This window comes from Phaenicophaeus curvirostris, chromosome 10 (assembly GCF_032191515.1).
Source record: "Phaenicophaeus curvirostris isolate KB17595 chromosome 10, BPBGC_Pcur_1.0, whole genome shotgun sequence".
Lineage (NCBI taxonomy): Eukaryota > Metazoa > Chordata > Aves > Cuculiformes > Cuculidae > Phaenicophaeus > Phaenicophaeus curvirostris.
In genome coordinates, this window is record NC_091401.1 from 15,945,138 (window position 1) to 15,957,190 (window position 12,053).

The window sequence follows — 12,053 nt, forward strand, 5'->3', positions numbered from 1 at the left end:
ATTTTGCTGATGCTTTCTTCTTTAGCTGCTTTAGCAGACTTTGCAATATGCTACCTGATAAAATTTACTTTGGCCAATATTAATCAGTCAGCTTGATGTCCTAACATTTACTTTTCCCTTTTGTTGTTTGCAATGCCTCTTGGAACTGGGACAAATATCAGACATGCGCTCATGCAAAGTCTGTGGTATGTACTATATAAATGAGACCCAAGTTCTAGTTACCTTGCTGCCGTCTGAACAGTATTCTTAGATCTTCATTTCTGAAAGGGATCATTTTTTTCTCGAGTGCCATGAAGGCACTAATAGCTTTAATATTACTTGTTCAGCTTCCAATTCACAAAGCTGTACCAGCAGCTCCCCCTGCTCCCTTGGGCTGCGATGACCCAGAATCTGAAGCAGCAGCTGAATTTTCTGTGAATTATATTAATGGCCACAGTCATCATGGATACAAGTTTACCTTAAACAGAATTAAGAATATCCGCATCATACCCCAGGTAAGTGAGGAGCTCACAAGCAGAGCGTTTTATTAACCTGGAGATGGTTGGAAATGATCAACAAGCCCTGTGAAGGGCTGTAGCCTCACATGTCATAAATCAAGATAGTTCTGTTGATTTACATGGGGCAATGCCACCTTGTAGCTGTTGAGAATCCAGGTCACTGGAATGTCTCTCTCAAAGAGCAGAACAGAGGGAGAGAGAGAACATTCAGGTGTTTCTGTACAATGTTAGAAAGGGCTCAGCTACAAGTGCAAAATGCTTGCTAAGGCAGACTATTCGAAGTGCTGATTTATGAGTCCAGTAGCTAATCTGGAGAAAAACTGTGAGGATAAGCTTCATGATGCAGGTAATTATTTATTGGCCAAATGCATACCTATCATAACGCCATGCTATTAGTGATTTTGTAGTAAGCATTAATTTTACATAATATCCCATTGAGCTGACAAGGAAGCTGAATGGAAGCAACTGTTGCTTGTAGTCTCGTTTTCACTAAGATCTATTGACATCATTGTAGTCATCTAGAATGGCTATAGAGCTGGCCATGAATACAATGTATGCACTCATTCAGAACCTTTGATTATCTCAAAACATTGATAATAATCCCAAATATTTACATGAACAAAACTCCGTGGCTGTTTTCTACTCGTTATGAGAGTAGGGATACCAATGTCATTTACAAGAGATTGAAAAAGACATTAATGAAATCAGAAGTGCGCCCATGGTTACCCACACAAAAGCACCGATGACACTGCTTTCCCCATATTTAATACTTTTACACTGAAATAACTCCATTGGTTTACAATGGAAACATTCATGACTCAAACCTCAGAGTCAGTCTTGGAGCTAGCAAACCTCATTCCTACTCTTCCACCCACACATCTTTATAGTTGCAAAGGTTCAAGAGCAACCATAGAAGATCTTGCAGCCCATAAACAACCTGAGTACTGTGGCTGGAACTTATCTGGTGCAATTCAATGTAATTCCAATGGACCAAATGGGACAGGCCAATGTGCACCAGTGTTTATGTGGTACCTGGTTACAGAAACACAACTTTTTCATCAACAAAGCCAGCTGTTGATTTTTTTTAGACTACCTAACAAAATAAAATCAAGCTAACTTAAGAGAAATGACCCACTACATACAGGTTGGACTTCACAAAATTTGTGGACCACTTCTCTAGATGGAAAAAATCAGTGTGACTATCTGCCAGTGACTTACACTGGCTAGAAAACTGGGTACTGTTTTTTATGATCTTAAAAAGTAAGGACCTATTCAGTTACACTAGTGCATACCTGGAGCTACCCAATGACAGTTAGGTAAGAAGAGAACACAGCGCATGCCCAGAGAAGAAATCTGGTGATGGTTTGTGCAGTAGTTACTACAATTCCTGGTTTGTTTTTGTTTTCTCTTTTTCTTCCAGGGGCTGAATAATTACATACTGTTGCTTGAACTTCACTTACTAGAGACCATGTGCCACGTTCTCAGCCCTACACCTCTTGAAAATTGCACAGTAAGGAGCTTCGTGCAACATGTGAGTATCTAAATAGCTTGGTCCAAAGGTGCATGTTGAAATATATTGATGCTAGAGGCCAGGCTATTATCACTTAGATTTTGAAGCAAATGTTATATCACTGTAACAGCCTATAACCACCCAGTCACTTGTAATCCCTTGTTGATTTTGTTGCCTTCGTATCATGAAGTATTTCACTCCCAAATTTCTTTCATGTCCTGTTATGTCAAAAGGATAGGTCACTGTCAGCATAATGCCCCACATACAGTTGATAAATGCCACAGAGCTTTGCTTACGGGTTCCAGATTCAGCCCTCCATGGTCAGCCCCATGGATCACTGCCTTGTGTCAAACTGCAGACAGGGCAAGTTGTGAGTCTGCACAAACACAACCTTCCTTTGTTTACATGTGGGGTATTAATGAGGGAAATTATCTCAAGCCCAGCCACCTAGACCCAGCCAAAACTGCAGAAGAGCTATTCCCTTCAGACAGCCCCTGTCTTCAAAGTAATACTCAGCTGGAATTTACTGGCCTTAAATATTTGGTTCTTACGCAAGTGCGATCCAACTGCAAAAAGCTTTTCCTAACCAAAGCAGTGGAAACACTGTATGAGTACAGGCAGCTCTGGTTTCTAAGCAGAAAACAGAGTGAACAATTGATAGTTTAAGCCTGCTGTTTCTAGAATGGGGCCCAATTCACAGAGCTCATGACTATGAATGAATGAATGATGATCCACCTGTGTATTCAGCAGGGCTCAGATCCCATTTTCCATCTTGGCGGAGGTAACCTTGACTGTACCCTCTTCCCGGTGACTCCAGCTTTGCCTCTGACATCGTCTCTCCTGCTGGATCACGTTGCCTATGAGCCAGCTCACACAAGCCAGCACATTCTGCTGTTACCATGGCCACTGACCAGCTGAGATTAGTGAGAATGCCATCAAACAGCTCTGCAGAAGGTCTTAATTCATAAGTATTCATATTCTTTACTCTTCATGAGACAGGAACCTGAACCAAATGCCTACATTCTGGCTACCCTGGCTCTTTTAATACTTCTGAGATGCAGATTTGGATCCAGATTTTGCAGCTCTGGTCTCCCTTTTACAAAATCACAGACACCAGGACACATCTAGCAGTGCCTTTGCAGTCAGACTGATTTTGCCGGGAACACTCAGCCAGAATCTGTTCTTTTGAATTTAGTAATAGTTGCCCTTTTCAGAAATTCTTATTTATCTGAACGGTGTAACCCTTTGATATTTATCTCTCTCTAGGCAGTTGAGGGTGACTGTGATATCAAACTGCAGAAGTTGAATGGAAAGTTCTCAGTACTTGCTAGTAAATGCCACTCACATGCAGGTAAAGACTTTGTTCTTTAGGTTTGAATCTAGAGACTGAATTATTATTATAGAAGTGGTTACAGTTCACTACCTTTTCTGGTTCTAAAACGCTGGCAAGTGCTATGCATAAATACGGCAGAAAGGATGACAGTTAAAGGGCTTTATAAACCCAGCTGTTTTGAAAGCAATTCCACAACCCTCTACTCTCCACACCTGTCTTCTCTCTTTCCTCCTCTTAACTATGACAATTAAGACACTATAAAATGACCTGGGGAGCAATTCCCAGGTTTGACCTAGAGATTGATGGTACTGAGGCTTTTCACTCAGGAGTTTAGCCTCAAGAATTTGATTTCTTGTTGGTCTGAATTTACTAGAGCTTGTTGATCTTCAGAGACCTTTTGCCAGCTACAGATTATTTACTAAACCCAGCATTCTCAATACTGCCACGGGAAACTGGAATCTCTATTTTGCATGCTCTGTACAAGATCTGTTTGCTCTGTATGAGATCTCTTCAACACAACTTTCAAAACTGGAGACAGAATGAAAAAACACACTCATGCACACACAATTCCAGTAAATTAAAATATCTTCATTTTTCCAACATTAGTTGTGTGAGCTGAGACATCTTTTCATCAGTGCCATGGATAGCTTGCCAGAAACAGAACTGATTAAAACCTGAGTAAGAACATTCAAAACACGCTGTTGAAGTCCACAGCACTTTTGCTTTCAGGAAGATTTGAATGGGAAAACTCTCATGAAATACTGCCATCTCTAGTCTGTACTGCAAAAATTCCTGCCACTATAGTTTGGAAGAGACCATGGAAGAGTGTTTCGTGTGACTGATTACATATATAAGGCTTTTCAAAATAACCTACAATCTGATTGAAGCACAATCTGTTTGGTTCCTCCTGCAGACTCAAGTGAAGATGTTCTCCAGGTGTGCCCTGTCTGTCCACTGCTGACAAGTTTGAATAACACTGAGGTATTAACAGCTGTTGCAACTGCACTCAATGACCACAACAGCAAAACTCCTGATGCTTACCTCAGACTCCTTGAGATTGGAAGAGCCAACATACAGGTAAATGCTAGAACTATGGCGAGCTATCCATATAAACAGACTATTTCTTCCGCGGTAATTGTGCAGTGCTTACTAGTTATGTTTGCAAACAGATTTAGCTTGCTCTAAATTGTCCTACTGAATTGCTCTTGATTTCCAAAGCATTTTGTGTCATTTCAGACACAGGATTCCCTTTGACTGCAACGGGAGATACAGAGCTAGAAGCCACAACATTTGCCTTTTATCTTTTCTCAGCAGCTCTCCAGTTTCACAGGGCAAAGTCAGTTAAACAATTTTCCTGTTTTGTCAGTATGAACCAGCGCATGTTGTCTTTGTTGAGTTTGCTGTGGCTGCCACAAACTGCTCAGCAGAAGACGCTAAAGTTAGTGTGGAGGCTTGTCAACTGCTGCCTGAAGATCAGTCTGTAAGTATGCCAGCACATCAATCCTGACCTCACCAGCTCAGAGGTAGAAAAGCAGCATGCTGTGATGTGCTTGCATTCGTGCTGGAAAAGATCTTTGTGAGGATGAGAGTGTAACAGTCATACACCACCATGATGAGCTTTCCAATATATAATTCCTAAAGCTACATCACACCTTTACTGGAGGTATCTGGATTGAATCCTCATGTATTTGAATGTATTTCAAAAAGGCTTGAGGACAAAAGTGTCCTTAACACAAAATATTTTAAATCGAAAGAATATGGGTTATTGTTTACTTTTCTCAACATGAGCACCTCCTTTGTACTGGACAGTACACAAACACATAATAAAACAGCAGACATTATCATCTTCCTACAATTTAAGTGCAGACAGTGTACTTTGCTTTGATATGTAGGCTTTTGAGATCTATACTATATATTTTATCATGCTACAATTATTCCTTGGTTTCTTATGGAATGGAGTCCTAGGCAGATTTAGTGGGTGGGAACCTTTTACCTAGATTCCCTTTCCCTTCCTCATATCCAGACATACAAAGGATCTTACTCTAGAAGAATACAGGAGTTTCACCTATCTGCTGATTATGCAGTTAAGCATCTTGGACTTTGAGTCCAATGGACTAAAAAGTAAGCACTTCACTGCTCAGATAAAACATGAGAAAATGTAGCTGTTTCTAAATGTACTGAAATTAAAAATTCTAATGCAGGTCTCCTCTATTTTATTAAGATTTTTTTCTTCACTATGTTCTGCTTTGCCAGAATTTTGGGTTCTGCACAGCAACAATGGTAAAACGTCCCTCACAGGACCTCAGAGTGGGCTGCCAGCTCTACGGACACCAGGTACCAACTCCAGATGTTCCTTTCCTTTCTGGAATGTTCTAGCCTACCTGTACTGTTAGAAGCAATCACCCTGAGTTTACTTCTTTCACTATAGACTGCATAAGCTATCTGTGATAACTTGAGTTTATCTTTGTATCCTAAAACCCAGGTAAAGCAGCTCCTGATTATCCTGTGGATTTCTGTGTCAGGAATTATGTCACCTCTGTCATCCATGCCTGACACAGTTTGTCCTCCTAAACATCTGGGAACTTCACATGTCTGATGGGGCTAAGGAAACCAAACTCTGCTCAGCTAGGGGGATGGGGCAGAGAGATGTAAAACAAATGAGCCACTGTGGTAGATGAAATCAGCTGGGGTTTTTTTTGCTAGCAGTTCTTAGATGTCACTGAATTTAGGAACCCTGACCTGCTCTGCTATAGCAAGAGTAGGAAAGCCCACATGCATTGGACCTGAGTGGTCTCCAGGTGATTTAGCCTCCATGTGGACTGAGGAGGGCTAAATGGTGGTTCAGTTCTTACAGACCAGAGCTCTTGGTAACACAATAGTAAAGAAAGAGGTGTATGAAAGAAAGAATATGACAGCTGGGCTTCAATGTTTTGTCAGCTGCACAGGTGGCCCCGAAAGTTCGTATAGCACAGAATCTGGTGCTAATGATCCACTAGATATAAAAACTGTGTTCCTGGGCTTCTGCGTCTGTGTTCAAATGCAAATCAAACTTCTGTGATGATAAGGAACATCTTTGTACCTGGGTTAGAGGCCTGTATCTACTTAGGAGCAGGGTACCTAGTAAGATACCAATGACCTATATATTATAATACCCGAGTCACTGAATGCAAACACCAACTGTTTTTCTTTTCCAGCCTGGAGTTACCTACTCTCACCCAGGTCATGACACATCAGCGGGACTGTCACCCAGTGTTGTACAAGGCTTCATAAATCATAATCTCAGGCTTTCCCACAACAACCCTTTCGCATCCGAATCCAGCTCTTCAGAATTTCCTGCTTCCGCATTCTCAGCGAAATCTGTAGCAAAGAGAGCAGTTGCAGATGTTGCTCAGCATGACAAAGTGCCTCACCCAGTTGGCTTTCTGCCTCCTCCTCCTCCATGCCCTGGGAAGATTCGCCATTTCAAGATATAGGCTGTGTTACAGAGATGGCAATACAGCTAACTGAAGGATCAATGTGCAGCAGCAGCATCAACACACAGGCCACAACATCAAGTGCAAATAGGTGAGAACACTTAGCTCTGACCCCAAATGAGTTTTACCCTCCAGAGGGCAGAACAGTGGCCAGGATTTTGCAAAAGCTTGCTTTAAAATATAGGTGATTACAGCATATAGCAATTGTTTTCTCTATATAGAGGGATGCTTTTGTTAAAATACAGAAAATATTGTTTCAATTAAACAGTTGTAAGAGCTATACAACAGCTGTAGCTTTGTGAAACACCACCCAAAAGGCTACTTCACAATAAAATGTTCAATAGAAATGCTTTGGTATCTTCTATGTATATATATTATAATGCAGTGGTCAAGTTTCTCCTTCGCAGCACAATGAGACATATTCTGGGTTTGAATTCCAAAACAGTAAGCTCCTGCACTTCTTATCAGCTTCACTGGGCTGTGTGGGTGCTAAGCACTGCGCAAAATCAGGTCAGTCCTTTCTTTTGATCACACACCAATTACACTAAAGAAGTGGCAGGAAAAAGTGTACTTTTCCCTACCACCTGTGCCGTTTCCTAGCATGTACATACTTCTAATATTCACCAGAAGCATCTCAATACTTTCGGACATGGCATAAGAGCATTCATGTTTACAAAAAGAAAAAAGAATCAGGACATATTCATTGATGCACAGGCTGGAAGCATTGATCCTTACAGCCAAACATGTGTATTCTTTGTTTTCCAGCAGATACTCAGGTGCAATGTGATCATGGGGTGCTGCATAGCCTGCGTGCATATAAGGGAATACCAATTCATGGGAATATAAATACACCACAGTCATGTAGCTCGTATGATAAGACGCAGACAGTGATGGCAATTTACCAGTTTCCTAGCAGTCAAATCTTCCCTGAATTTCTGACACGTGTTAGAGGCAGAGTCTATTCTAGGTAGAGAAGTAATAAGTGACAGAGGCCAGAAGGATCTTTACTGCCAGCCCGACTGAAATTCTGCAGGCCTGGGGGAGCAGTCTCAAAGACAGTCATGCATCTTTAACCAGGAACAGCACTTGCTACAAGGTAATTATCATGCAGGCAGCAAAAGCTGCAGAACACATGTCATTTCTGAACTGTTTCAAATAACCTATCCTGTTCTCTTAGTTACAACCTTCCAGTAAGCAACACAACTAACATTTGTTCTTCATGACAGTGCAACAGGCTACTACACAGAAGTGTTTTGTTCTGCTGTGTCAATGGGGAAGGGAAAAGCCATAGGCACTTGCACCAGTGCTTCAGCTAGGTGTGTGGAGGGGAAAGAAAGATGGAAATCAGCCCAGACTCTATAATCCATAGTCTAACATGATGGCAACACACTGCCAACAAGCTCTCCCCATGAAGCCAGCAGCTCTCACATTTCAAGGATATGTGGAGTTCTTGCAGGAATTGTACTGCAGGCAATCGCACAAGCTACAGCCAGTGATTTTTTTGCTCCTCTGTAACTCAGTGACTACATTTGTTTAAAAACCGCTGTATTTAAAAAGTGCTGTAGAGATTTCTTGAAGTGATAAGGAAGGTTTTTCTCCCATCCCACTGCACGCTACACAGTACAGGATATAATGAAATCGTTGCTATTATGACTGCATTACTCTGACATCAGACACACAAGACAGAGTTTTTAACTCACCTAGAGAAGTTGTATTTCTTAGCTTTTGTATTTTTAAAACTAGGAATCACCTTAGCTAAACCATACAAATTGTCTTGTATATAGTGAAGTGAGCACTAAGTTATAGAAGTGACAATGTTTTCCAGGCTTGAAAAGTCTCTATCTGGTGGTAGAAACAATAGGTTTATAATGGGATCCCTGCCCATGGGACTCTCTGAACTCCAGAAATGTTGCATTTTCTTATTGCCTTTTCCAACCACACAAAGCAAGGCTATGCGGCAGAACATCTGCAACATCTACACTTCACAGACCTTCTCTAAACCTGGCATAACTACCCCATTGTTTCCTAAAATAAGGAGAAATAATAATAATAAAAAAAGCAGAATTACTCTGTGCACTCCAGTTAGTACCTGTACCTCACCTTCTTTCTCCTTAATTCTTGCCCTCTTAAAGACATATTTTGCAAGACTGCAAATTCAGTACTTAGCAATAGATCCTGTGGGCAGCGAGTGCTACAAAACGGCAATACATAAAATATAAACACCTCCTTCCCTGAAAAACAGAATGAATAGTTTCATCAGGTATGAATCACTGGCTAACAATTTTTCTTAGCTTTTTCAAACCCTGTTTTGCTAAAGCACATGTGCTTCATGTGCTGCTTTGGCTGGACATGCTCAGATTTCCCAGCTCTGCCCATGTTCTGTGGTCAGCTACTTCAACAGAGATTTTTTTCCTTTCCAGTGGAAGGAAAAGTACAAAGAATAGAGTCAGGCATACAACAATTCCCCATTATAAGAGGCAGCAACACAGCCAATACTAACTGGCACCCATCCCCATAGAAATGCCATGTACTGTAAGGAAAAGAAAAGGAGTTATTATCCCGTAGCCACAAGGGAAGCATTCCCAGGCACAGGGAACAATGTGAGCAAGACTGCATTGCTACTTCTGCTGTTCCTGTACTATGGCTACGGCAGAGTTTCTCAACATTCATCTGTTGTATCCCTTCCTTCCAAGATACAGTCCACACATTACCTCTCTCCCCGAGTTTGCAAAACCACTGGTGACACATGAGATGTGTCAGTTTAGCAGCCATGTGCCCCTTCTGTCCAGCTAGCTGAGCTTTCCACCCCTGCCACCAAACACAGTCTTTTTAGAAATGTTTCAGACCCAGTGCTTTTGCAGGTCTTCCAGGCTGTATGTGTAATCCCATCCAGCTTTCTACGGAGATTCCCTGGGATAGGTTCTGCTGCCTCCCAGATGAACATGCTTTGAGCACTGCTAGGCTGAAGAGTTGTGATTCTTTATACCACCAGTTAAAAAAAAAAAAAGTGACAATACATAAAATTTTAACCCAGTAGTATTTTTACAGTAGTATTAAAGAGAGACAGTTACGTCCTTCACTTGCACTTCTTCACTCAAAACAGGGGCAACCTTAAAAGTCAGCAGATAGTTGTGATCACAGAGACTCCCATGACGGGAAAACAAGGGCCAGGGAAATGGTGACTCAGATTCTTGGACCTCTCAAGGTGAAATACTGCAGAACTGCCCTTAAACAGAAAATCAGTGACTTTCACTGGGATACTTTACAAGTAATGGTGGTTGTTACTTCTCCAGATCTTTAAGCTAACAGCTACTTGCACAGCTATTCCCCTTGTCTCTAGCACAGAGTTCCTGACAAGTTGGCCGCAAGGCACACTACTGTCACTTCAAACTACAGTTTCTCCAGGCAGAATTTTCCATGACCATTTTTCATCTGTACCCAGCAAATCACTCGAGAATCAATAGTGGCCACAGTGCAGCTTCTCAGCTGGCAAATCAACCTCCACATTCAGCAGTGAAGGGATAAGCTGAAGGTATGAATGAACCTGCAGAGCTTAGTAAGTGATCTGTGATGCTTTAGAGGGAACAGCTGAGCCAGCGAATGGCTCCCCCTGAAAGTCAGAGTCTCCAGTCACATTAGGATTGCATTATTTATTGTTGCTGAAAAGGAATGAAAGCAGAGCACTGCTAAAATAATTAAAATAGCGTCGCTCTGGACCAGTTTCCTTTGTTCCTCAGACCTACAGCCATTTTCCTTGATTCAAAGTACAAAAAGAATAATTTACAGGCAAAAAAAAAAATTAAAAAATAAAGAGCAAGAGGTGGCGTAAGGAGGAAGGCACCGGCTACAAGAAATCTAACAAAGGCAGTTCACTCTTTAGTTTACATTACATGCTCTCTCTCCTTTAAGAAGTTGTCCTTGATACTCCCCTTCAGGCCTCTGGCACCAGGACAGTGTAATCAGCCCCAGTCCTTAACTTTCTTACAAGCCACCTGCCTCTCCTCTCCACTCTCAGCATATAATTTCCGACGGTTCTTACTTCATTACTAACTTTTGTTCTCAGGCAATAAAATCACAGCAGCATGTTACAATTAGTGGTAGAGTTCACATGCAACTGTACCTGCTTTTGAACCCACAGGAATACAAAGCTAGGCATTGCCAGGCAGGGGCTGAAACCAGGTGCAGCCAAAATATTAAAATGGGAGGGGACAAAAGGAAATAATACTTGCTCTTTGGCAACAAAAGCAACATGTAATGTTGGCAAGTTTAGAAACTACTCTGCACAATGTGGCAGAGAGAACAAAGTCAGAAGTTGCGGGAAGATGGGATGAAACAGGAGATGTCCAGAGCTCAGGGAAATCAGAGAGAGGGGATCAAATACCTGGCAAGCGTGAATAAATTGAGAATTTTAGGCAACAAAAGTCAAGGCTGGAGCCAAGTCATTGACAGGGAACAAATCCTGAAACAGAGCCTTCGACAACAGAAGACCATTTTGATATCTCTGGTATACTTACTACACTTACTAATGTCCTTTTCTTCCAGCCTCTTACAGCAACTCGTTTTGCACCGTCCCACCAACAGAATTCAAGTCTTTGGGGCAAGAATAAAACTTCAGATGTCCATGGCACTATATTCAGGGAATGTTAAGTCCCAAATAAACATAGTGCAAATTTCTGCTTAAAGGCAGACAACATGATGAAGCTGCTAATTCTTTACGTTGCTTTGTTACCATGTTATCCAAGACTATTTAATGGCTTGAGCAGGCCGTTTATCCACAGGCTTTTTGTCTGGATGTGGACTGCATCTTTCTGGCTTGGCCTGGGCTAGGGGCTAACATTCATCTGTAGGTATCCAACTGAGTAGAAATGAAACAATGAAACATAATCAGGCTTTCTGTCCCAAACAAAGTGACTGCAATAACAGACAGCATATTTGTTTACAATTAGCGTTTAACAAATACAAAATGTAAAATAAGTCAGCCTTGTGGCCCTTATCCAGTTCCCGTCATTGACTTGTTTGGGAAAAGAACTGAATCACTGACAACAGAACTGGAGCCAGACCTGTCCTGCATGTAGGTTTATTTAAGCAATTCTTGTCTCTTAATAAAGCATCTCTGTGTGTATAGCCTTCTCCCTGTGATGAAGTCAAGGTTATACGATCTGCCCAGTGAAGTCCAAATTGGGGATGTAAAGCCAGAAGGAGAAAATGCTCTCTGGTCTCAGAGGGAGCGACAACACTTT

The 12,053-nt window shown here is 41.6% G+C and overlaps 1 protein-coding gene across 1 annotated transcript; it reads left to right on the forward strand.

The window, feature by feature from the left end:
* Nucleotides 1-211: 211 nt before the first annotated feature.
* AHSG (alpha 2-HS glycoprotein) lies at nt 212-7,160 on the forward strand. Its single transcript, XM_069864766.1, has 7 exons — nt 212-494; nt 1,918-2,028; nt 3,274-3,358; nt 4,254-4,417; nt 4,707-4,820; nt 5,594-5,674; nt 6,535-7,160. Exons 1-7 carry the CDS (start codon nt 291-293, stop codon nt 6,811-6,813), a joined length of 1,038 nt encoding a protein of 345 aa, XP_069720867.1. The 5' UTR covers nt 212-290; the 3' UTR covers nt 6,814-7,160.
* The last annotated feature ends 4,893 nt before the right edge of the window (nt 7,161-12,053 follow it).

Excerpts from the sequence above, each read along its gene's own strand:
- AHSG (XM_069864766.1), top strand. The coding sequence starts at position 291 with ATGAAGGCACTAATAGCTTTAATATTACTTGTTCAGCTTCCAATTCAC. Across the intron at positions 495-1,917 it reads ATATCCGCATCATACCCCAG|GGGCTGAATAATTACATACT; the intron begins GTAAGTGAGGAG and ends TTTTTCTTCCAG. Across the intron at positions 5,675-6,534 it reads GCCAGCTCTACGGACACCAG|CCTGGAGTTACCTACTCTCA; the intron begins GTACCAACTCCA and ends TTTCTTTTCCAG.